At 41.1% G+C, this 26,908-nt stretch overlaps 2 protein-coding genes across 3 annotated transcripts in view; one reads left to right on the forward strand and one right to left on the reverse strand.

Moving 5' to 3' along the window:
- The window catches only part of ATMIN (ATM interactor), a 17,045-nt gene extending 8,516 nt beyond the window's left edge, over positions 1 to 8,529 (forward strand). The window contains exon 4 of the mRNA XM_083629820.1: positions 623 to 8,529. Coding sequence (XP_083485946.1) covers positions 623 to 2,441 — 1,819 coding nt within the window. The 3' untranslated portion in view covers positions 2,442 to 8,529. The remainder of the gene's footprint in view (positions 1 to 622) is intronic.
- LOC310769980 (uncharacterized protein C16orf46 homolog) lies at positions 6,594 to 26,311 on the reverse strand. Of its 2 annotated transcripts, none has more exons than XM_083629821.1 (4): positions 26,011 to 26,311; positions 22,574 to 22,819; positions 16,417 to 17,526; positions 6,594 to 12,561 (listed from the first exon to the last, which is right to left on the reverse strand). In XM_083629821.1, exons 2-4 carry the CDS (start codon positions 22,781 to 22,783, stop codon positions 11,866 to 11,868), a joined length of 2,016 nt encoding a protein of 671 aa, XP_083485947.1. In that variant the 5' UTR covers positions 22,784 to 22,819; positions 26,011 to 26,311; the 3' UTR covers positions 6,594 to 11,865. The 2 variants fall into 2 exon arrangements, with proteins under 2 accessions (XP_083485947.1, XP_083485948.1); XM_083629822.1 differs by having other exon boundaries at positions 16,858 to 17,526; positions 26,011 to 26,275.
- Between the last annotated feature and the right edge of the window lie 597 nt (positions 26,312 to 26,908).

A 26,908-nucleotide genomic window follows, 5' to 3' on the forward strand; every position in this document is an offset into this window, starting at 1 on the left:
CTTAAAACATTGGAAGGGGGAGGAGTTCTAACACCATTCTGTGAAGATCACTGCCACTGACAGCTTCCCTTATCTTACCAACAATTTTTTTTTAAGGATAACTAAAGAGGCATGGATTTTTCCAGGCTTTTATACAATCAATTATTATCCAACATGCTGCCACCAGTAAAAGTGATTCTGTTTGAACTATCTAAGAATTCAGAATTCATTTCCATTCAATGTGGGGAGGCGGGGTGACTACTGCTTTTGAAGTCCTTTATCAAAATACTTAATGCACAGTATTATAGACTGTGTGGAATTGCAGTGCAAGTTTTACTTTTAGGTCAGCATTGTTGGCTGCTAAACTGCTGTAAGATTATGCTTTGGTTGAATAGCACAGAGGCACAGAGTTTAACTGTAACTCTGACTTATTTACCCAGCAATGCAGTTTTCTGCTTAACATTACCCTAATTCAGTGTGTTACTATTTTAATTTCTCTAAGTATGCTTTCAAGGCAAACAATTCACATTATTCTAAATTTTGTTATAGAAATGGTAAAAGTGGTGGGGTGGGAAAGATTTGGAGGGAATGAAGGAGTATGTGCTACAGCTGTACTTAGTCAAAGATTTTGTAATATTTACAGGGATCCACCAAGTAAGAAAAGGAAAATTGAAACCTCTGTATCCAATCAGTTGGTGGGAGAAAAAGTTAAAGGAGCTTCTGCCAGTGTCCAGACCAGATGTACTAGCACTAAAGACTTGGAGACCTCTGAGATGAAGCCAGCAGCTTCCTTTGAAGATTCTAGCTGTTCCTATACTACTAAGCAAACACAAACGCAGCCAAAAAATTCACCAAAGTTGCTTCTGCCAAAGCCAAAAGTGGCTTTGGTTAAACTCCCTGTAATGCAGCTTACTCAATTGCCTATCTTTGTATCAGCACCAGACTCTTCTGTCAAACCCGTTGTAGTTGCTGTTGATGACAAAGGGTCTGTTATGAGTACTGTTCACTTAATGCCTCTGCCGGTAGGATTTATGATACCAGGACTGGAGGCTGAAACACTTGCATTTAAAAGCACCTTGCCCCTTTCAAAAACCAAAAATGCTGGCAGTGTTGAGCCAGTCAGCACAGGTATCCAGGTCAATTTGGGTAAAGGGGCATCAGATAATACAATCCAAGATCTGGAAGCCATATGCTACAAGAACGGGATTTGTTCAACAAATGTGCAGACGGACTTATCTTATATTTCGCAGAACTTTGTGACATCTGCAGCCTGGACTCCTGATTCATCGGTGTCCTCTTGTTCTCAAACAGACCTGACGTTCAGCTCTCAGGTTTTGTTGCCAATTAATGTGCAGACACAGACACTGTTACCCAGTTCAAAGTTGACTTCTTCCATAGCTGCTCAGACAGATGCACTTGCACAGGCTTGCTTTCAGTCATGTGGAATTTCTCGGGAGACTCAGACCAATAGGTCGCAGAAAGATATTGATGGGAGAGTACAAATGGACCAGGCTGTAATGTGCAATGACATTTTTGACAGTGTTAGTTCATCATTCAGTGATTCAACCACAGTGGGACTTCCAGGCAGCAACTTGATGGCTGCAGGCCTGGGTCAAAGTCTGCTGCAAAGAGGAAGCTGCAAATCTTTGAGTCCAGACACTAAGTGTGAGCCAGTTATCAGCTTCAGTGCACAAAATAATATTCTCCCACAGCAGGTTATGACAGACAATCAGACCCAGACAATGGAGTTACTGAACGATCTTGAAACTATTTTTTCGAATAACACAGCGGGTCAGTCATTGGATAACCGTAATCTTTTGACTGACACTAGCTCGCATGCTGGCACACCCTTGCCTTCTGGCCCTACGCAGAACACAGGAATTGATTTTGACATTGAGGATTTCTTCACAGCCTCCAATATCCAGACACAAACAGAAGAGACCCAACTGAACTCTGAGCCAGTCTTGGAGTTACTAGATATTGAAACCCAGACAGATTTATTTTCAGATAATGCCACCCAGTCCTATAGCTGCAGGGGTAATCCCAATTTCTTAGGTTTGGAGATGTTTGACACACAGACCCAGACAGACTTAAATTTCTTTTTAGACAGCCCCTATTTGCCTTTGGGGAGCATCTTGAAACAGTCTACCTTCTCTATGAGCACAGACTCATCTGATACAGAAACACAGACAGAAGTGCATTTTCCTGCAAAAAATTCCTCTAACCAAATGGCAGAAAGCAAAGTCCAGCTGAATAGTGCTGAAACACAGACCATGGATAGCTGCTTTGAAACCCTTGGCAGTTTATTTCTTACTAGCAATGAGACTCAGACTGCTATGGATGACTTTTTGTTGGCTGACTTGGCCTGGAATACAATGGAGTCACAGTTCAGTTCAGTCGAAACACAGACTTGTGCAGAATTGTGTTCTCTGTTTCAGGGTCCTGATAAATCAAACCATTGAGTGCTGTTCTCAAACTCTTTTCTTTGAGGATTAAGTTATGTGTGGGTAGGAGAAACTGACATTCAAGTCACCTCCACTGAATGTAATTGACCACATATGGTTGGTTTACAAACTGTGTCCTACTATAAGCTACTTTAACTGTTTTGTGTTTACTAATATGAATCCCGTGTGCATATGTTCACTGCTGTGTGTTTGTGTATGTTTGAACACTTCATAACTGGTAGTAATATTGTGTCTGCCCTCTGCTATGCTGAGTTACATTTTTTTTTAAAAAAAAACTCTTTTAAGTTCCAAACTCATAGCTGTTAGTAATACCTGTCCTCTGATCTTGACTATTAACGCAGCAGTCCTGTATTTGGGAAGTCCACTAAACAGAGTGGAGTTCTTGAGTAATCAAACATGGAATTGTGCTGTAGGTTTTTTGTTTTTTTTTAATGGACCAAAACCTAGTTTTCTTTAAATTCTGGCTCATTCCCCAAATCCTGAAAATGCAGCTCTTCTCTTTTTTCTTCTTGTTTTTGGAGTTCTTTGTTGCAATTCAGCTCTACAGGGGTTACATCATGGTTGTGCCCAAGAATTCCTACAGATTCACGCTTCCGCATGTTGCTGTGACATAGGCTAACAATTTGGCAGGAATGTGCCCTACATACTTGCAGCAGCTTGTTGCTTGCTAGAAAACCAACCAAAGTACAGAACAAGTTCTCTCTCTCTCTCTCTCTCTCTCTCTCTCTCTGTCTCATCTGGCTTCTAATCCATATAAATTTAGTAAGACTTCATACTTGCGACTGTAGGTAGGTGGACAACTGAATATTGACATCATCATGCTAAGAAAAATGTGCAGCAGTACACTTTGGATTCTGTACAACTAAGCTATACTCAGACTAGGATTACTAAAATTAATCTAATTTAGACATGTCCATTAATTTTGGTTGGTCTGCTCAGTGTATGACTAATACAACCCAACATGTTTAACATGGGTAAATCCTTGTTGATCATGGATTCAATTTTCTTGAAACAATGTTAGTAGCCTATAAGACGTTTAGTTTCTGAACAGTCTTGCCAAGTTCTAGCAGACAGTTTGGAATTAAGCTCAATGGCTTGCAAAAATCTATATTAAGCAAGGAAAAGAAAGGAAGGCACCAATGCAGAAATGTGAGAGGATACTTCAAATATACACTTGGATATATGTTATTTAATTCAGTGTATTTTGTGTCAGCAACTCTTCAGAGCTGCTGGTTTTCATTGCCTCTGAAAAGGGATTATTGACTAAAATTTCCAGTTTACCTTTTTTCTTTTTAATCTGTCCTAAGAGCTTATGTCAAACAATCACTTTGGAAACATAGCTGCAAGGCAAACTATGAGAAAACAGTGAGTTCCTATCTGCTCAGGACAAGATTACTAGGAAGCTCTTCTACCAAGTGATAAAGGAAATTGTTCATCAAAGTAGCAGATGGCATGTGTTCAACTACAGCTTTTACCTGCTGTTGGACATAAAGTTCTGTTTGTGACTGAATTCTTTAAATTCATGTTGAGCCCTCAGCTCCTCCAAGAACAACTTATCTTTCAAAGGGCAAAAAAACTTAGGGCTAGGATGGAGGATCTGTGGTCCTCCAGATGTTCCTGGGCTACAACTGTTATCATCCCTGACAATTGTCCCTACTGGCTGAGGCTGATGGGAGTTGGGAGTTCAGCAGCATCTGGAGAGCACCATGTTCAGTGATAGGGCCTGTTGTTGTCTTTGTATAGTGCTGCTAATGGTCTGTCAGCATAGACCCATCACTTCCACACTGATTTTGTGTCTTACCTTCTAACTCTTACCCAACATACTCTGTGCAAAGTCTAAAGTGTTGGCAACTGCTCAGTGTTATCTGTTGATGTTCTTCAGAAACTTCTATTTCCGTTTTTTGTTTACTGAAGAGGATATCCTACACTGGATATTTGCAATCTTCATTAATTGCATGCAGGGTTTATTTTTTCTCTCTCCAAGCATTTATTCCGCAGAATTGAGCATCTGTTTCCCACTGAGCCTTGGATAAGCATTTGGAAGAAGAACTCTCAACTGGGTCCTGTATGTACATAACATTTTGGTATGCACCAGCTGATTGCTTCAGCCAAAGAGTGGCAAACAGCTTCCAGGTTGATGCAGGTTACACACTGTTCTTCAATCAATCTCTAGATTGATGCTGTTTAACAAGCGATGAAGCTGAAATGATGCAGTTTGGTCAGAGTCCCAGGCAGCAGTGAAGTAATGACATCACTAGGGTGAACTCTTTATGTATCATGCAAGTTGTTTTGATCTAAGGTCCATTGCCAGTCAGGAGTGGTACTGTTATTCCTCCATGGTCACACGAATTATTTATTATTATTTATTATTTGATTTATTACTTGCCCTTCCACCATAAGATCCCAGGTTGGTTCACAAGAATTTAAAATACATTAAAAAGATGGCACTCCAGAGATTTAACTATACTCTGGTTGGGATGCAACTAAAAAGCCCCTTATCCCTCTGAAGCTTAGTGCTCTCCTAGTGCTTCCAGTGCAAAGCTAGTGTCATCCGGCTTGCTGTGGTATACAGCTTGGTACTTGCAGTTCAGAATGTAGTCGCCTAGGTGCACTTTTGATTAAAGTGTCCACGGGCACCTTGAAGTGGGTTTGAATTGTTGATGCGTATCTGTGGTCAGGGTGTTCAGGCACTAATATGAGTATGTATATTAAGCTTTTCCACAAACAAAACAGGCAGCTGTTCTGGGTCCCCCACACCTTAAACAAAGTACCACTAATGCAGTGGAGATCATGTTGGTATATAATCGCCTTCTTAAGTTGATGTGATTGTCTTTAAGCAGCTACTTATAGATGGGTACTGCCAGTGCCAATAGTGCAGATTGACCTTTGGGCTCTATTCTGTTACTGGTATCTTATCCTACATAGGGTGCTTATGCAATAGCTCGCCTTGAACTGCTGCTGTGACTAAATCAATCCATGGATTTCTGCTTGTGGGGGAAGAAATGTTCCACACTCCTTGGACTCATAGAAGAAGACTTAAAAGCCATCCACAGCTCAGTGTACAAAACTACAGTAGCTTATTTTCTCCTCCAGGAATGGCAGATCTCCTGCATGCCCCACCTTTGGCTATCTTCTTTCTTTAGTAGGAGATTCCAAGAATATATTTGCTATAGAGAGAAAATATTGACTCAGCCTAGTCATATTTGCAGAAAAGACCTGGTTTCTGAACACCTTTCACGTTCCTGGCATCCTTTTAAAGGAGATTTTGAGCCTGTCTTCGAAATGAATCTTGTAACATTTTGTTCTTTGTTTCTATTGATTGTTTCCCCCCACCATTTCATCAGAGTGATTGAACCAGAATGTTGCTCAGTTTGCAACTGTCTGCACACAATCCTTGTATTTGATTAATGTGAGTTAATTAAAGGGAGTTTGGTGCATAAGCTACATCTTCTGCCTTTGGTTTTCCAATTCCATAGTATTTTCTAGCAATCAGGGTAACCTACCTGCTAATGAGGGAGCAGTAAACAGATTTGAATTTTTTAAGAATTGGTTTATATACAAGTGTTTAGCATGATTGTCATGACCTAGACACAGAGGGCCCACTTGCATGACACAATAGCTACAGGAAGGTAAGTTTCTGTCAGCATGAACCAGCTGACCTGAATAGAGGTTGATACCACATATCCTCCTTCTGAGCTGGAGATTATCCCTTGTTAGATCTAAACCACCCAGCCCTCCGCAACCTATCAAACTCAGCATGTTGTTGTCAAAAGCAAACTAAGAATGTCCTGCTCAGCTTCTACATATTATTCTTCTACTTCATAGAAAGTGAAAGATGCTAATATACATACTGATATCTTAGTGTTTGTGTGACTAGCCCTGATTGCTATAGTACTAAGAAACAAGAAATGCCTTTCTCTCAATCTGATGGACGCTGATATATACAGGCATGATCTTCCTTACAATCCCAAGTATAATACAGCACGCATGGTGCATATAGTCAGCTGACATTTACATCAGCTCTAACTTGAGTCCTGTCTTCTATAGGGAAACACTCATCCTTGAAATTCTTCACTTTTTCTTCAGTTAAGGGTTAAAATTAACTTGAACTAAAAACCAACCATATTTGTTTTTCGGCAACGATAATAAGGCAAGTACTACAAGTTACTACCCATCTCAGGCAAACAACAAGAAACTTTGGCAAGCTGTTCCTCCCAGGGTTTGGTTGCTTCCTTTCTCACGCCTGCTTCTAGAGGGCTTAGTTGTCTTTTTTGAGCGTCTGAAAACAGGGCCTAACACTCACTGTACTGGGTGAGTTGCTTAGTATCATTTTAGAAAGTAAAATAACTCGTTCACAATCACTGTACAGTAGCCTTTGCCAACCTGGTGCCTTCCAGATGTTCCCATAAGCCCTAGCCAACATAGCCAGGTTGGCAAAGGCAGCGTTAGAGGTTACCTGTGGCAGTAGATGCACCCAGGATATTTGCCTGTCATTGTAGCTGGTTCGAGATGGATGAAAGAGTAAAAGAGGATGAGCAGGCAGGAAATAGACAACCACCTCTTTATTGTTTGCAAAGCTTATATTAACTTTTAAAGGAACATTCTTGAATATCATTTTCTACCACGAAATAGCACTAGTCTGCTTAATGGATATTTCTAAACTTGAAAACAAAAAACATGAGTTGCAGAGCTTAGTGTGATGTCTTACTCTTTCTGGATCAAAGTATGGTATTTCATTTCATTATGCTTGCTAATTTTCAAGAAAAATTCTAGGTGTGCATACATACACACACATGCTTGACCTCTGACTGCAGATTGAGATGGCGTACACAGACACTGGAAATGAAACTCTGTGAGCCTCTGCATGCTTTATGGGGATTTGGGTTTTTGGAGGTCACGGACTTGTTTCTGACTAAATGTAGGATTGCACTGTGAATAAACTTGTGTCTAGCCTGTGTATGGGCTGCAGATGGGAACACGTATGCTTGATTACACCTCAACCCCCCTGCAATTTTTTTAAAAATTCCCTAATACCTAGTTTTCCATATAGAAAATAAGAGGGAACCCTTCTGTATGGAGGAGCATTCAATAATGTGAGCCCCCACCTGCAGCCTAAACATGGGTATACCATGTCAGAAGCAAAACTGTGTCATTGAACAATACCAGTGAACTAAGGGGTTTTGTCCACCGCAAGTTGCCTGAAATGTGAAAATGAGTCAATACACCCAGTTTATCTATTAAAGGGACAAGGGTTGTATCAGAACCTTGGCATGTAGATGAAACATCTAAATGACACCATATTAAATTCCAGCATCGATCATGTATATCATTGAATATTTTCTGTATCCAATTCTTGCACTTTATGGAGCTTTTGCAAGGAAACAATACAGTGCTGCTGTTTCCTAGCCTCAAGAGAATGACTTTCATTTCATCACTGAGGGGATAGGGAGCAGATGGGCTGGAGGAATCCTGAATAAAAATGAAACTGGCCTGTTACCTTGAAGAGGAGGTTGTCATATGATTACAGTTTTAATATCTGGCTGGATATGGGTAAGTGAAAGAAAATCTCATTCTCGTTTGCAGCTGCAATTTTCACTACACCCTCCTTTCTGCCATGTTTAGGGACAGAGTAGTCCTTTTTTTCTAGGGGTTTCCCCCCTCTCATTTGTGCCCACTTTGTTAAAGATCAAATTTATCTACCACAGTTAAATCTGTTATTCTTTATGGAGCCACAAGCCTCCTTTTTCTCCTCCGATGCATACGTATTCTCTTCAGGCAGCTAATCAAGATGAAATGCCAAAGAGCACATTAATCTTACACGTGCATGCAATGACAATTTAGACCAACATGCAAGTGCACAGTTTCCTCTGCTTTCAGACAGTAAAATGGTAGAACTGACTCTTCTCTGTCCATTAGGTGTTTGCACACACAACTGCATGCATAGAATTGCAAATACTGTGAGCTTTAAATAAATGAACTCTTTGTCTTGAATAAAACTGTTCAGGTTAAGGGCCTACCTGTATATATAATGAAACACATTTATGTCACAAAGATGAACAAATAAATGTCTTTCTGCCTTAACTCACCAGTTTTTCCCCCTGCCTCTTGTTTTACACTAAATGGTTACTTGAACACTTTGCCATTTAATTCCTCTATTGTAAGAAATAGTTGGGTCTAGAAAGTGGATTATACTGTGAAATGGAAACGCAATGTCACACTTTTCACTAGCCCCCGTCAAATTGCTGTAGTGCAATAGCCTTTGGCTGTGTGGATGGAGATAGCATTTCTTTTTTATTCCTTGCCAGAAAACCAAAGTAGTGATAAAGGGTATGGTTTTGCCCTGATGCAAGGGGTTTGCAAATGATGGGCCGTGACTGCAGGAGATGTAGCCATGCTGGCATTCTTTTCCCAGGGCTATGCAAGCGTGGCTATGGTTTAATATGGGGTGGCCAACAGTTCTGAATGCAGGAGCTGCATTCCGTGGGGGAAAGGTGGTCAGAGGCCGCATAATGGCAGTAGGCAAGGCTGGAGCCAACGGATAGCCCACCCCTTTTTCCTCACAGCTTTTCTCCATTTCATCAACCATTCTTCCTCACATAAACCAACCCCTTCCATCCTTACACACAACAGACATGCTTCCATCCTCCATCCAGTCTCAAACACACATACACAAACCCTCTCATACCAACTATTCTTCCTCTCTTCCATTCTGTTTTTCTGTTCGTTTCTCTGTCGTTCATCATATTATTTTATCACTTAGTTGCTATTTTTGCCTCCCTCTCCATTTACTCTTCTTTCCCCTCACCTGTGCTATGCCCCTCCACCTCTGCATCCACAACCCCATCCAGGCACTCAAAAGTAAATGAAAGGCTTGCTGTATACAGCCTCCAAAGCTCCCTCAGCACCTCCTCTTTGTAACTGGGATCCCGTGCTTTGCCACCTTGATCCTTCCCTGATCACAAGGGAGCCACGATAGGCAGGCATGCTAGCTGCTGTGTCTGGGGCTGACCCCCACATACTTTTCTGTCTCCAGCAGCAGCAAGAGCCAATCTGGAGAGTGTAGGGCCTACAAGGGCACTCTGAAGGAGTGCCTTGCCCTCTGTGCCTTGACCACACGTGTACAAATGCCTGCTTGAAGCTGTTTTGTTCAGTGGGGCTATGGTATTGGGGGGCATCAAAAAAAGGTGGAGATCCACATCAAGCTCACATCTGTCTCAAGACCCCCCCCCCCAAGACCTTCAAAGCAGCTTCAAATGTTGGAAGGGATGGCAAGGGACTGGTACATTTGCCCACAGGTGGCAGTCATGTTCTTTGGTAGAGGCGTTTGGGGGTAATAATTTTTTCAAAAAAACTAACAATATGACCAAAGAGAACATTTCAAAGACTGACTCCTTTATGTGCAATTCTGGTTATTTCACCAAACTACTTAATTAGTCTACACTAAAATAAAAAGTCTTTATTTTAGCCTCTTTATTGGCAGCAAGAACTGTAATTGGAACACATCAAAAAGTTCTGCAGACTCCTCTGTGAAGCCTTGGGGTTCATCCACACTTCTGTTTGTGCCACACCTAGAAAGCTCAGGTCCAAGTGGCTTCCCCCTTGCCATGCTCGCTTTCAAGGGGAAACCAGCTCTTTAGCTTGAAACAAATGGCAATCTGGGGGAAACCCAAATTGCTGTTTGCTCTGAGGGATGAGGAGTGGGTTTTCACTAGGGAAAAGCAGCAGGACAAGAGGAAGTGTGGATAAGCCCTGTGTTTCAAAGCGCCATTTATTAAAGGGCAAACACCAAACCCATGAAGGTTCTTAGAGGTCATGTAAAAGGAAAAGGCTACTCATTTTAATGTGTGGTTATCATACCTCTTAGAACTAAGCCTCCAAATAATTATAAGATTTTGCTGCCATGCTAAGAGAATAATTATAGTTTGAAGGCTGTACTTGATGTATCCTAACTTAATTGGTGATTTTTTTAAAAAAAAGTTTGTGGACTATATTTAGCCCATGTTTACTGTAAAGGAAAATTCCACATTATAAGAATATTATTTTTAAAGTCTATAAAATGCAGTAGGCATTGAGCAGGGAGGGCTTTTTACTCATCAGTAGGAAGGAAGCTCTTCTGCATCTCAGGTAGGCACACCTGGCACAACTATACTGCCACACAATAGACCTATGTTTTGGGGTGAGGAGGGAAATAATTATTCCACTATAAACTTTTTAAAAAACAAACAAACACAGGAGTTGGGGAATAACTCTTCTAACTGAAGAATCACGAAGGATTAATAGAATTATATTTTCATAACCAGCCAGATTTCTAATGCTAAGGCTCCCTATTCTCAGCAAATTAGTTTTAGGGTATAAGCTGACATTCAAAATATCATTGCCCCAGTGTTGCAAAAAAAGTATTTTGGATTGTGCTTGATTGCAATTCTAATCTGCAACCTTACAGCACTAATATTCAGTGCCCTGTCTGCAGTCTTAATATATTGCATTTTTATTTAATAATAATAATATATTGTAACATCAAAATTTGCAATATTTAAAACACAGCAAATTCAGTGGTTCCCCTGCATAAACCTGTGAAAACTACCTGTAAATAGGTTTCTTTCTCCCCCAAACCCCAAATGCTGAATTGTGTTGGACTCAAAATGCTGTCCCTTATTATTGTACTGTAGCAATTCCTATGTCCCATGATTTGGTCCTGGTTTTCCTAATTTTTTGAGGAAATTGGGAGGGTTAGCACAATTGTAACTGATGTGCTGTATCAATCAAAACTAATCAAGGCATCCTTGCTTTACAAAACTGGCATCCATTGCTTCATGGTTCCTTGACATGACAGTAATTTCAGTATCCCCTGTAACATTTGGGTCTTGCAAAAAGCTTTCATTCATAGGGAATGGAGGGATTTCCTTCTAGTGGCAGCTGTTCTTATCCTGGGGCCAGAGGAGTGTGCTCTGGAGGGCTTCCCAATGGGATGAGTTTCTCTGGCTGTTTGTGCTACCACTGAAAGGGGCAGCTGGGAAGGCCAGGTGTGCCAAGTGAAAACCACCCATGGTGCTTTGGGACTCCAGATATTGGGAGAAAGAATAACCACCTTAATATATAGTCATTCTGAATTATAGCAACCTACTAGAACCAAAATAGCATCAGAAACCAAGAGTGTCCCTTAAATCCCAGCTCATTGGCCTCACTGGTTTAAAATTAGTCACTGCCAATTAATTGAGATGATCAGTCCTGTTGAGTTAAAGCAATTGCCCTTGCTACTATCATAATTTTACAAGGGCAGTACAAACCATGCAGGTGTTCGTATTGCATTTAGAATAGCAATGATTTGGAATGGAAGCTTGAATGTAATCTTAATTCAGTGCAAAGGAAAAAGTCAAACAGCTTTGAAGACGAGACAAAATAGCTGAGCACCATGGACAAGTCAAAGGGCGATACATGATTTTTGTATTTGCTTTTTCACCGTATTATTCATACCAACTTTTTTTTCACTCTTCTGCTTTACTTTTTTAATTACGTGGCTATAGGAGACTGCGTCCGTGCTGTCCTCTTCCTCAGTTCTCTTGACTGCTGTTGCTTCATGCTTTGAAGGAGGCTCCAGATGCAAATTGATTACATTGCCTTCGTCTGGTCTGAAGACCAAAAATGCATTTAAGGTTATACAGCTCAAGCTGTTTGGAGGATTGCCGTGGATTACTCTGGGCAGGCCGATCTCATTATATTTCAGGATGTCAGGTTCTGTCTGCCGTTGTGAGTACTTGATTTCATATTCCTTTATTGGCAAGCTCCTTTTTTCACCTAGGAATGTTTGGATAGAATCTAATTTCCCTCTCTTTCTGTCTCCCTCGGCATGGGCTGTCATCATTGGGACATAGTTGTATGGTTTGATGCACGAAACTTCAATCTTTTTGTTGCTTGAAACTGGTTCTCCTTCAGTAAATTTGCTGTCCATTTTTTGTCTCTCTCTTGCCAACTGTGTTACCCAGGCCATGTTTTTCTTATTAGTAGGCACCATATTCTGGTGCGAGATGCTTGAGACTGTTTTGGTTACTCTTGGTTTCTTGGTCTCTTTTTGGATCTTACAGCATGTGAAAGGAGTAGCTCTCCCCCAGCCTTGTTCCTGGAAGGAAAGAAGGGAGGGGGAAAGATGGTGCCTTTAAATTCAGAGTCTTGCAGCCACACCAAAAACGTGAATCTTTCACTTTCACAAAAAACACTTAATATAATGAATTTCACCAAACCTCTTACAAAACTTGTAGTGAATTTTGGCCAAATTCTTCTTAAACTTTTCAGTGTCATGTTAGGTAACTTTTCCATGCTCTCTAGGACTTGCATTTGAAAAATGAGAATTTTCCACTAAATGTTATATTGGATATGTCCTGCTGGTGATGATTTATTGAACCAAGTTAGTAATGAAATCCTATAAAAAGACCCAATGTCAGCCCTCTGGGGGCCACTTGCCAAAATGGTGAAAGTGTAAAAGCAGGTGTAGTCCTTTTTTAAAAGGATACATCGGCGTGGGAGTCCCGGGAGAATCACCCAAAAATATTCTGGTATAACAGAATCACAGTAGGGTGTCCACAGAACTGGTCAAGTTTTTTTTAACGGATATAAATTCAGGAGGGTCTTGGGGTGCATTTGCGGGGGGTGGGGAGGAATCAAATGATTATTTGTATCTAAAGAAGGCTCTATATTTTTAAAGCTAAATGATTATTAAATTCTGCTGTAGTCTCACATTCTTTGTGATGTACATTATCCATGCTGTTATCCCCCTATTTTTCCACATTTGATATAATGGTGATTTTTTTAAAAAAACCCTCAAGTCTTTAAAAGAAAATCAATAGTATGATTTTAAAAAAAACAACCCACAATTTTTAAAAAAAGAATGAAATCACAGCTAAATTCCACACTGTTATCATTGACAAAGTCCACAGAAGAACTAAGAAAAAAAACTGTTAAATATATATGCTATTTTAAAAGCTAGTTAGCAATACACACTTGTGTTAGTATGCAATGCTACACACATTTACTTGTGTATGTAATCCTATATACACTTATTTTGGAGCATGCACCATTTGAGTATTGGATTGCGGCATCTGTTCTCTTTGTGCAGAGCAGAAAAGGGGAGTTAAAACAAAGGGCATGACCCAACCAACGCTAAGAAACTTTTAAAGTCCCTACTTATTTTCAGTTAGCGTTCTGAACATGCTTAAATCTTTCCCACTGAAATCAGTGGAATATGCAGCCTGGCCCTGGACATACCTACCCAGAAGTGGGCCCCACTGTGTTCAAGGAGGGGAACTGGAGTCCAGCCGTCTCCGGAGGGCCACAGCCTTCCCCCCACACCACACCCTCGACTAAGTAATACAAAATTCATACTTTGTTCATTGTAATGCCAAATTGCTTTTTGAAGCTTTCCTAACTGCAGCATCAGGAAGCATGACTTGTAAGTACTATCAAGCATAGCTTTTCAGTTCACTAACTTGGTTTAGCTGGTAAGTAACAAGATCAATCATTTTAGATTCGCTGAAAAGTAGCTGCTATTTATTTTGGTTCACTCATCAATGGAATCATTAGAAAAGCAACTTCAAGGTTATTTATGCTCACAAAGAATTAAAATTTATTGACATTTTTATTCTGCTTGTAATTTTGAAAAATGAAAACACATATTAATTGGTCCTTAAGTATGACATGTTATTTTCTGTAAAGCCATTATTTCACAAGGTACAAGTCTACATAGGTGAAGACTGACAACCATTTAACTACATATCTGTATTTTGTATGAGAGGTAAAACTTTCATCCACTTGGCCTAACAGGATCACACAGGTAACTGACTCAGCAAGTGGTTACAGCTATAGCATGGTTAAGCAACCACTTTGTAAATGACTGCTTGTATCCATCCATTATCCAAAACTCTGCTTAAGCCCTGTTTTGTTTTGTTTTAAACCGGAGCACAGAGTTTCACAATTCTTAGCAGTAAATGTGATGTGCAATGAGGGTAGCAGGAAGCCCTTTGACAGTGTTCAGTAAAAACCAGCATTTCTACAGAAGTGGTAGTAGGAGCAAGAGGAAGGGTTAAGTCTAGCAGCCAACCCAAGAAAAGGCAGGTCAAATTAACAGTTTATAATGGTTCAAGCAATTTTGTCTCCTATAACGGGTGGTGGTGGTGGTGAGGAATTGACACCATTTAATTGGTGGTTCACCTCAAAAATCTTTGCCCTACACTTGTAGAAACAGGTGTGGTTTCTTAAATATATTGCATGTTTGTTACAACATTTCTGTCAGTCACTGTTTTAATCCCTTTTTTGTAGGCACTGATGAATCCTGAAAAAATGGTCATGCTATTGAACACTTTTGCTTTAAATAATTTCATGCCTGTTTTAAGAACAAGAAAGGAAGTTCATTTTTTCAACTAGCCTACTGTGTTCTTGCATGAGGTTTATGCACATGAATTCCTGATGAGAGCCTTTGCTACCATTACCAAAACCAAAAGGAAAAGGCCACAGCTCTCATTTTTTTTTGCATAAGAACTCAAAATATTTAGTTCAAGGACTACGATCAGTTTATGTGCAAACTTGTTTGTTTGAAACTAAAAATAATTTGGCAAGATTTTATAATAAAACTAATTGAACAAGTATCTGTACAGTTGATCAAATATAAGTGGATTCCATGAATCATGGGTGAGTGACATTGGGACTCTTGCAATTGGATATCCAGAAATGTCATTACCTTCCTGCTACTCCAAATGCATCAGATAAGGTGTAGGATAATTATGGCAGATGTTGACAGGAAAATCTCTTGGATTGAAATACTGAGGAACATGCTGTCACTGTGCATACAGAAAAGTATTTTATTGAAGCTATCTAGATTATAAAGCAATGTGAGCTACCTAATTTTGCAGAGGGGGACAAGTCCTAGCTAACATAAACAAATCAAGAAGTATATACAGTCAATTCTACACACACAAATATAACTAAATATTAACTTTGCTTCCTTAGTCTTATCTACACATTGTTTGAACATTAAACATAAAAGAAAACTTTAAAAATAAACTTTTTACAACATCTAAAAACAGCTAAGGCTTTGCACAAATTGGAGGGCGCTTGAAAATAGTACATCATTGTGGCAGAGACTACGCAGATAATTTTTGGTACTTTTCTAGGTTCCATATGGTGAAGCACTTGGTCTAGGCCTGTACAACTGTACAACTCATTGAGATAAATATAGCTCATGAGCAACGTAGTCTGGCCTGACAGATATTTGACAGCCTTCTATTGCCATTCTTGACAGAGAGCAAAAACAGGCATTGTGGCTATGTATGGCTCGATGACTTCCAAATTGTACGGGCTTAATTTAGGCAAAATCTGATCCCTTGCCCATCTATTCTGAGTTTGGTGCAGTAGTTCAAGTATTCCTTGAGAAGACAAACTACACAGGTCATGGTGCTTCTGTAGTGGTCCTTCCCAAGCAAAAGGACTAATAAGAACAAAACAGACCGAAGTAGCTTGCATTTACCATACATACAGTAGGGATTGGAAGTACTGAAACGCTATGCCCAATTTTCTAAATAAGAACTAGCTAGGTGTACTTTTAAAGACAAAAAGGTTTTGGCAAACTGGGGACATCATCCAGGCAATGCAAATTAAGGCTCATCTCTGAGAGCCTGAGTCTACACTGTAGACTCTATTAGGTCAACTAAACATATTTAAGGATCTACTGAAACCATTATCATATTGTAAGAGGTAATCAATTGGTATTTTAATTTTGTACAGAAATGAGTGGCAGTCAACTCTATTCAAAATAGCACCTATGCAAATTAACAAATCTGCCCAGTCTGCTTTACAATGACTTTTCAGTATTTTTTCTCATTATACAGAGTGCTCCAAACAAATCCATGAATAGCCCAACAAGAAATTACAATTTAAAAAGTCAGGTCAGCCTAAAGGGCAATGCAGCTATTGCAACACGGCTGACCGTTAAGGAAGGGAATAGTCCAGAAAGCAGAGGGATCTCCTGTGTTTTTGACTCATTTCCTTGTTTGGTTCCAGTGTGACTCCTGCTTCTGGTGCAAGGGTCTTGCATCTCATTAGCTTTGTTGATTCGCGCTCCTTTTGTATGCAGAAAATGCATGCTGTTGAGATGATTGTGTCTTCGCAGTGCAATTGAATTAGACATGGTTGCCATTTTTGTATCTGGTGCAAATGCACAATGCCAGTAGCAACGATCTGGGTTTCTTGAGATGAATGAAGTCTTGGAAAGCCTTGAGTCAAAAGAGGCTATTTCATGCATTTTTATTTGCTCCTTCACTGCATTACACATTGTGTCTATTCTTTTTTCACTCTTTTGCTCTTTGGTTTTAAAAACCTGACCACAGCAACTTGTCTCGGAAACAGCATGGAATGATTTTTCACTTGCCTGGGAAGTAACAGTCTTGCTTTTCTTTGCTGAAGGATCCAGGGTGGTTTTGAGAGTTGCATCTTTCAGAGGTGGTAGTACTAATGATGGCTTAACAGTAGCAGTTTCAGTGCCAACATGATTACATATGGGAGGCTCGTAGCCTTTTGTGTCTTTGTATTTCACAGTTTCTAGAGTTTTGGGTTTTCCTGTAGTCAGTATACTATACTCCTTTATTGGCACTGTTCTCTTTTCTCCTTGGAAGAGAGGACTCTCTTTCATTAGAAAAAATCTCCTTTCACTTAAAGTAGCTTGAGCATCCTTTAAGGACACTTTTTTCTTTTCTCCTTGGGATGTCTGACCAGAATATATTTTGCCATAATAGTTTTCCTTTTTAGAGTCTTCTGTTGCAGAAGAGTCTATGGTTGCACTCTGTAAAAGCAGAGTCTGTTGTTTTTCTGGAATACGATCTGTGGCAGCACATGTACTTAATTTGAAATCAGTTTTCAATGGTTCTGTACCCTTGGAGTCTTGTTCCAAACTTTTGTCAATAACTTGATTCAGATCTAAGCAGTAAAGGCATCCACTGACAGACTGGCATCCACTGACAGACTCACTTGTCTTTGCTTTTCTAGCTTTCTTCTGTAGCTGAAGATAAGCAAATGGGGCTGTTTTGCCCCAGCCTTGGACCTGAGAGCAAAATGATGTGAATATAAGTTAGTATTTTAAGCAGCAGAGCAACTAGATTTACTGGTAATCTCTTGCTAATTTTAACTGTGGACCAATATGCAGGAAAAGATATTATCTGCTCAAAAAAAAGTGTAATTGAAATGAGGTTCCTAGACCATTTTAAAATAATGCCCCATTATCAAGAAAGTCAGATAAGACTGTTGAGCAAACCTTAAATGAGTCATAGTTTAGTACTAAACAAGAAGGTCCAGCACAAGTCAACTCCCGACTTTTGTTTCATACCAATCTACTTAAATAACAAAGCTGTGCATATCATATTACGGCTAATTTTTAGTCTCAAATGGGAGGACCAAAAGCTATTATTCATGTTCTTAATGCTTTCTTTAGAGCTCTTCACTAACAGCATTCCTACCAATGGGACAGCAGAAGGCAGAGGATTTGAATAACTCAAAGACATTTTACTGGGCACATGGTAGCAAAACAAAAAGGTGGAAAGCGTGGTGCTCTTTTTTATTTGTCCTTTCTAAATGCTTGTCTTCTAAGTTTTTATTATTTCTTTCCTAATGTTTCCAGTAGAAAGGAAAATACATATGTCAGTTCCAAGGCTGACATTTATTTATCTCAATTTATTTATTGGGCAGGGGTGGAGTCAGGGATATGGAAAGGATTTAGATCCAAACCAACCCCTTTCTTTGCTCCAACCAACATTTGAACTCTGACATTGGTAAGACAAATGGCCACAGTGACTTCCACAGTGGCTGGAAGAGGCCTTATGAGGTTCTCCACCCTCAACTTGGAGATTTGAAACATCCAATGGCTCCCTGGCACACCCTCCTAGGGACAATGGGATTTTAGCCTCAGTACTGAATTTATTTTTTTAAGTAATAGAAAGTATAAAATATTTTATAGAAGAAAGGAAGAGACTTGCTTTTTTAAAAAGCAGACAATGGGCTAAAGCAATTATCTGTACTTCAATGCTCCACAGACACACTATACTATACTATACTATACTATACTATACTATACTATACTATACTATACTATACTATACTATACTTCAGTGCACAACTGGAGGTGCTTTACCTCTAGAAAACACAAGTTGCTTTTCTCCAGAACAGCCCCATTGCCAGTAGTAGGAAGTCAGCTGTGAAGGCTGCGTAATCTCACCCTGGCACAACAAGTGTTCTGATCAATCCTTTCAGGGGTTTTTTAAAAATAGTGAATATTATATCTACCATGAACTTCTCAGAGCACCTTACAGTAAACTCACAAGTTATTTTCAATTCAGTTTTAAGGACAAGTCCTCCTAAGGCAGTGTACCATCACATTTAAACCAGTATCATAAAACCACACCACAATTAATATAAACAAAAACAGAATAGACCACATGAAACAAAAGCCAGCAACACCATCCCCAAAAAGTTGCACACAACAACCAAAAAAACTCTTTAAGGCCCATTTAAAACTCTGAAGCAGGAGGCCAATTAAGTTCTTATGGGAGGGAGATCCAAAGATGCAGGACTATCACTGAAAAGGCCCTGTACTTGGTGTCCAGAAATCTGATTGGTCTACCTGTAAAGGCAGTCATAAATAGAAATAACTTCACCCAAAGCAAAAAAAGTCTGAATAATCTGTGCCACGCAAAACACTGAAGCATGGTGGCATTGCTAGCATGGAGTCCTATGTACCATACAAAAGCCAAAATAGGTACCATCACAGCAGCCAGGCTGAGCTTTTGTAAGCAAACCCTTAGGTTATGTTAGCTTTGCTTCTGGGAACAGTTATGGTTCTGAAAGCTGCCACCTACTAGTCTGTCAGCATAAATGCCTTCCACAGTAACTTCTCCAGTGGTGCCTGTTAAGAGCCTGAGTTTGAATACAAGGTGGAAAGCTGGATCATGCACTCCTGACTATGTGAAAGTGTTCTTCAAGGACAGCTTTGCTGTTTGGTCAATAATTCCTGGTCTACTGGAGTAACGTAAACTACATCCTCACATTTACTATTTTATTCCTTTTAGTTTTTTCGTTCAAACCATTCACATTCCTGATTATGACAAAACCAGACCACACTATGGCAAACTCCTTCAGAGATGATCCAGTCCAATTTTTTTGCTCTGAATCAGGATGCATTATCTCCTAACTAGAATCTTAGTTAATAGAACTGAATTTTTATTGTTTTGAAATTGTTATACTTGCTCTGCTACATTGTAAGCTGTTTTAAAAATGTCTTTTGCCTCGAAAAGTAAGATATAAAACAGGCAAAGGACACCCAGAGAAGGGTCTCTGAAGAGAATCTCAGCATTCAGGCAGCTAGTTGTGGCTTCTCAGTAGTCTTCTAAGGCATCCCTTTCCATCTGAGTCTGGATGGGTCAGTGATTAGAGCATGATAATGCCAAGGTTGCAGGTTCGATCCCCGTATGGGACAGCTACATATTCCTGCTTTGTAGGGGGTTGGACTAGATGATCCTCAGGGTCCCTTCCAACACTACAATTCTATGATTCTATGAAGACATTGCATTAGCTTAACATAAGAGAGTCATCAAGAGGAGGGGTGAAAACTGGCATAGCAGCTGAAACTGGCAGAAAGTGCTTCATGCAACATCTCACTTGGGCATCCAGATATAAGAACAGATCTAAACAAATCTACAAGCTCTGCACTTAATTCTTCAAGGAAATGCAAAACCACCCAAAATAGACTCAACGTATCAAGCTAAACCACTTATAAACCAATTATAATCAGTACCTCCATCTTGTCTGGATTGAGCTTCAGTTAGTTAGCATGCATCCAGTTCATGCAACCCAGCCAGATGGACAGGGTATAAATAATAAATTTATTATTATTATTATTATTATTATTATTATTATTATTATTACTCATTTCAGACATCAGTTCATCTTATCCACCACCACTTCTGAATTTTACAAGAAAATGTCAGCAGCATACGGATGGCACCTTACTCCAGGATCCCAAAGGACCTCAGGATTTTCAAACAGAAGAGATTCTAAACAGCATAAGAGACAAAATAAATCCCTGCATAATACATTAGTGATAATCTCTCAGCACCACATTCTGAAAATGGCTCTCCACATAGGAACTGAAGCACAATGTCCCAGGAAATATACACCAGAATAATATCATAACTGATGGTAACAAAACCTGCTGAGAAGTTTAGGAAAAATAGCAGGGTTGCAATCAGGGTTGTGATAATTACCTGCTAGATAACTTTTATTCACAAATGAGAATTTAGCAACCAATAGATGGAACAGCCTGCAGGTTAAGAGAAGGTACATATCTGCTTCCTTCAAGGTGGCTGGGATTGCTCCCTCTCACAAGAAAGCATCACTAGACCTTGCTGGTCATTCTCTTCCCCCAACACTTGCAAGGTGTTATAAACTAGGAAATGCAAAGCATGTATACAAGGAAAAGATGGACTCTGGATGAAGCCACTGGCATGATTGCAGCCCTAAAAATAAGTACCATGTGGACATAACCACAGGGCTTCTTAATTAGATACAGAAATCAGGACACAAAGCAGAGCTCAAAAAATGTAGTAAACATGAGCCTAAAAATAGAGTAACAATGGCATGGCAGTAGGAAGAAAAGCTTTGACATTTGCTTCACAATCCAAAATACAAGAAAACTGTAAAAGTAATTACACAATTAACTGCAGTCATATGAAGACTTACTTGGGCATAAGCCCCAGTAAATGCAGGCTGACTTCTTTCCATGCATAGCGCCAGCTGCACATCTTTAAAATGACATATAATGGGAAAGTGTAGAGTACCCTGAGCAAAGAATTAAATTATTGCTACATATACTAACCTGAACCAAATCACAAATACTATCATTATAATAATTTCATCAAAAGCATTGTCTAATTTAAGGATTATCTTTTATGTAAATTTTGGAACCCAACACCACTGACTTTAGTCTGGACAGGGTGAAATTATTAATACCTATAATTTATTTTTATTAATTCCTTTGTAAATAGATCAACAAGATTCTTGCCATTCCTTAAAGATTAACACGTTTATCATGGCATAGGTTTTTATGGATTAAAGCTTGGTCTATCTCCCAGATGTTTTTATCACGCTAAATGGACTTAACGTGTCACAAGAGTTTTGTTTTTAAATATTTTCTTTAAAATAATTTTATCCCACATTTGAGTATATAAACTTTCTAAGCAGCTAAGAAAGTTTAAGAACTACAATACAAACCATAAGAATGTCAACAAACGTACCCAGCAGCAAAGGAAGTGTTAAAACAATTAAAAATCCAGGAGAGTAGGTGCCAGTCAATTTGTCCCTGGAGAAAATCTACCAAAACCAGGATACTACTATCTGATTGCCACCCACTTTCCATCTGAAAGTGGAAGCACCCAAAGCAAGGCCCCTGATGAATGTCTTAAAAATCAAGCAGGTTCATATAGGAGCAGTCAAGCCTTCAGATACTCTGGTCCGAAGCCATATGAGACTTTATATGTTAAAACCTGTCACAACCAGTATCTTGGAAAATCCTTGGAATCAAATTAGAAGCCACAGAAAATTGGCAAGCTACATTCCAAGTGGCTTGTTCCAGTCAACAGTTTGGTTGCCATATTCTGAAGTAATTGAAGATAACAAATAGTTTCCAAAGGCCTCCCCAAGTCCACTAGACTAGTCAGACTTGGATTTTCCACAGCATATATGGACAAGGCAAAGCTAACTCTGTCTAGGCAGGGCCATAGGTAGTATTGCAACTTAAGGTGAGGGAAGGTGCATGCATCCACAGCTGCAACATTTATATCGAAAAGATTCAGCAAGAGAGACCTATATAACTAAATGGACTTCTGCAACGGTATCACCTGATGGATTTGAAACCAAGGATATAATTCTTATATTCATCAGAATGCACATTTGAACACAAGATGCTTCAACTGATACTACATTTGAACCAGCCCCTAGGAGACAGGTGGTGCCCATTTATAAACTACACTATAGCAGATTCTTTTTAATGGATAATTTGTGACTGAGAGTATAAATGTTCAGAACATAAAATTCTTACTCACAGCTTCCTCCCATCCTGTTCCATTAGTACAATCCAAGGACCTTTCCTCTTGTTCATTTATGCTGTTACTGATGCTTAGAAGGGTGTAAATCTGATTCCTCTCCCGCCTCTCATTTGGGTAGGTGCAGCGCAATTCTGTTTCCACAATTCTTGTATTTCCAGCGACTCTTTCAGACTCTATTTCATTTTGCTTCTGTTCAGAGGAAGTCATTACACTTGCTGACTCTGTAGGTTACACGCGCTCTGCCTGTGTTTTAAGGATTTTTTAAAACAAAATAATAATACTGCAGTTAGACAATTAATTTTATAATAGCATGAATGAAACAAAATTGGTATGTTTCTTTTTTTACTGATCAGCTGTTGCTGGGTGAGAACAAGTAATTTTACCTCTAAAATCCTTCAACAGAATACAAGGACATGCTTTTTTACCCCGTCTTACAGAAGTCCTGCTGACTCAGGAACTGCATAGCAGCTCTGGATCACAGCACCTACATTATTTCTAGACTTGTATGATAAAGAAGGGATTGAATAAAATTTTGTTTTGAGATTGGAGCTATGATGGTAAGCATTCCTTATTCCTATCTCACCCCTTCTAGCCTAGAACAAAGGAGCAGGTATTATTCCTCTCTACCCAGGGCTAATTTCTCAACTCTGCAGCCAAGCTGAATGATGCCCAGGGAAAATCAATCCTGCCCAGCCTCCACTCCTGAAAAGTTTTCCAAATCTAAGTCAGGGGACACTCAGATTTCTTTTTGGAGCCCTTGGAATTCACCTAGCCAAGAGCCAAATATCCACTCCTTGTTCTCCAAGCCCCAAACCCACAAATTACTCAGTAGTGAAAACCAGGTGCCAGATTTAGACAAAAGCCTACCATAAGAAGCCACAGCAATAGATAAAGACAAATACTTTATTAAGAGACCACAAGACTAAAATAGAATCCTTTTCATACTAAAAATTACAATTTAAGAAACAAAAAAACTTTGGGGAATTCAGGTACAGACCAAAAAGAACAGCATTAGCTTGCCTCACCCTACCACCAACCCCGTAGTCACAGATCCCACCAGCAAGCTACATCCAGGTCGTTGCAACACAATCCTTCATCTGAATGGGCCCCCCCAAAATAAATCAAAGGCTACTTTTTAATACCAAAAAGCCTGGTTACAAGGCATATTTTTGCCAATCACAGCCTAGGGCCTAGTTTTCCCAACAATAGATAATGTACATACTGGAAAACTATCCAGCTGCTACTACAAAGTTCATTTTTGCGCCATTTCTACGACCTTGAGCAGGGGTCAGCAAGGCTTACTGGGCATGTGCCGGATCACTCCTGCGGAGATCCTCCATGGGCCAGGCCGATGAAATGCAAGAAATCATGTCTGTGCATGCCTGTGGCGCCAGCAATCGCTTCTGCACATGCCAAGAGGCCGAAAATCACGCCTGCACAGACGCTATTTCCGGCATCTGCGCATGCGCAGAAGCGATTTCCGGAGCCACGGAAGAGAGTCCCCGCACCGCATCGGTTTAGCACAGCGCGCAGGGACTTGCCAAGTGGCCGGCTCGTGGGCCTGTTAAACAGCCTTTGTGGGCCGCTTCCGGCCCATGGGCCTTAGGTTGCCGACCCCTGACCTTGAGCAATCTGGCAGCAAGCTCTCCACACTGGTGGCACATTATACTAATTAACTGGGACCTTTCCCTCAGAAAGACTACACCCAGTAGCCCAAGATGCTTCAAACAGATCAAAGAAATGGGGATTTATTTACAGATATCATCCCTATACAGTGGTACCTCGGAAGTCAAACGGAATCTGTTCTGAAAGTCCGTTCAACTTCCAAAATGCTCGAAAACCAAGGAAGCTTCTGCAGCCAATCAGAAGCCACGGAAGCCCCTTCGGATATTCGGGTTCCAAAGAACATTCACAAACCAGAACACTCACTTCCGTGTTTGCGGAGTTTGGGAGCCAAAACGTTCAACTCACAAGGCGTTTGGGATTCAAGCTATGACTGTATTACTTTGTCCCCATCTTCCAAAAAAATCCTGTGGTTTGATGTGGGTGTAAGTTGGGTGTGTGGATGTTAATGCTCCAGCCCACTGCCAAGACTGGACTAGCCACACAAACTGGCACAAGTTCCCCAAGTATCGCCCATCAGCTACATGTGCCCCCAAGGAACAGTAAGGTTGTCCACCCCTGCCTTAGAATGAAAGCAGACATCAGTTCTAAAGTGTGATGGAACCCTGTTTCCTAAAGTCCAGTGAAAAGACTGCATTGCTAGGCATTTGTCTTCAATGAAGAGAAGAGCATTAAAATTTTCACCACCTTACATAATGCTTAGGTCTGCAAAGTGTTTTATTAGTTTTGGGGATGTTTTGCCTGGATTGGACAGGGAGCAGGGTCTGAGCACTGACAGTTCTTATGTGAAATGGGTAGCTTGTGGTGCCCATGAGAGTTTCTTCCATTTCCAAATATACTCAGGCCCAAAAACGTTGAGTACCCTGCAGTATAATGAATTGCTGTCTTCACCCTTAGCTTCACCTGTCTTTCCCTACTTCCCCCTTACGTTCTTCCTTCCCATAATTTAATACCATTTCATATTCTTTTAGAAGACTATTCCTCCCTCAGTTACACTGTTGTTCAGAAAACAAGCTGTCAAGTGTTCTCACAGCAACCATGCTGTGCCCCATAGTTCAGCCCCTCATTTCATAACATGCTGACATGTCCCAGTAACTGCAGGAGGGTGGAAGGCAGTGACTGTGCACGGTCAGGGACACCCTTGTCTTAAAGCACCAGTTACCTATGGGAAGACATTGGGGCTGGTCAGGAGCACCCTTCTTTTTAAAAATCCCAGTTGTGTATGGCTAGCCCAGTGTTTCCCAAACTTGGATCTCCAGCTGTTTTTGGACTACAACTCCCACCATCCCTAGCTCGCAGAAACAGTGGTCAGGGATGATGAGAACTGCAGTTCAAAAACGGCTGGAGACCCGAATTTGGGAAACACTGGGCTAGCCCAACCTTTCTCAACCTTAGGTCCACAGATGTTGTACTACAACTACCCTCATCCTTGCCCATTGGTCTTGCTGGCTAAGAATGCTGGGTGTTGTAGTCCAACAACATCTGTGGACCCAAGGTTGAGAAAGGTTGGGCTGGACCAGTGTTTCCCAAACTTGGGTCTCCAGCTATTTTTGAACTACAATCCCCATCATCCCTGACCACTGGTCCTGCTAGCTAGGGATGCTGGGAGTTGTAGTCCAAAGACAGATGGTGACCCAAGTTTGGGAAACACTCGGGGCAGAGTAAGAGTTCCAGTTACTTTGTGGGAGCGCTCTGCAGGCGCTCAGAGGTCCCTCGCCTCGCCTTGCTTTCCCTCACTGTCCCCGCGGCGTGGCTCCAGTGTCGGCCCGGGTCCTCTGCCCGTTCCCCTCCTCTGGCCCCCTCGAACTCACCCCATAATAAGGCCTCCTTTTGACGTTCCTCGTGCCCCTTCCTCCTCCCCCCGCAAGTCTTGTGACCCGCCTCAGCCTCCTCCTCCGCCTGCCAGTCCCCCACGCAGGACCCAGAGAGGGAAGGAGGGGAACACGGCGACGAGGGCACACCGACGGACGGACCAGGGGGTTGAGCGGCGGCGGCGCTGGCGCTGCTCCGGGAGGTGGGTGGGGCCTCCGCTGCGCTCACAGTCCCCTCGCCGTCCCGCGCCTCTGTCGCCGTCACCGCCCATCCCCTCCCGCCTCAAAGCCGTTGCCCCGGGTGACGGGAGCGGTCGTTGTGAGGGAGGGGAGGAAGGCGCGGCGCGAGGGAGGAAAAGGGGCGGGGCCAAGGGGAGGCGGTGATTGTTTAGGAAGGCAGGCCTGAGGGGGAGAAGTAGCGAACAAAGGCTGGCGGGCGGGGCGGGGCGAGAGGGACTCATTACCAGCATTATTCCTTGCATTTATATCCCACCTTTTCCTCCAAGGGATTCAAGGTGGGCCACACGGTTCGCTCTCAATTAATCCTCGCAACAGCCCTGCGAGGTGGGTTGGGCTGGTTACTGGCCCGAGCAAAGTCACCCAGCGTATGATTTCCGTGTGGCCGAGTTGGGATTTTGGACACCAGTCTCCCTGGTGCTAGTCCTACATGATAACAGACCGTTACACCACACTGGCTCTCAGCATCAGCATCATCCCATAAGCTCTGCAAGTTGAAAGCTAGCACATCAAGAAATGAGCCAAGATAGAACATTAAGATAAAGAGTCCCTCCACCATGATGATCTTGGCCATAGCTGTCAACCTTCCCTTTTTTTGCAGGAAATTCCCTTATTCCAGCGCCGTTTCCCGCTGCTTCCCGCTGCTATCCCGGATTGTTAG

Source organism: Podarcis filfolensis (assembly GCF_964270895.1).
Source record: "Podarcis filfolensis genome assembly, chromosome: 8".
NCBI lineage: Eukaryota > Metazoa > Chordata > Lepidosauria > Squamata > Lacertidae > Podarcis > Podarcis filfolensis.

Bases quoted from the DNA above. Each gene is read 5' to 3' on its own strand.
- LOC310769980 (XM_083629821.1), bottom strand. From the start codon at position 22,783: ATGACTTCCTCTGAACAGAAGCAAAATGAAATAGAGTCTGAAAGAGTC. The intron at 17,527-22,573 runs GTGAGTAAGAAT...TTTTGCTCTCAG, and splicing joins GAACAGGATGGGAGGAAGCT to GTCCAAGGCTGGGGCAAAAC. The intron at 12,562-16,416 runs GTCAGCCGTGTT...CTTTCCTTCCAG, and splicing joins GACTATTCCCTTCCTTAACG to GAACAAGGCTGGGGGAGAGC.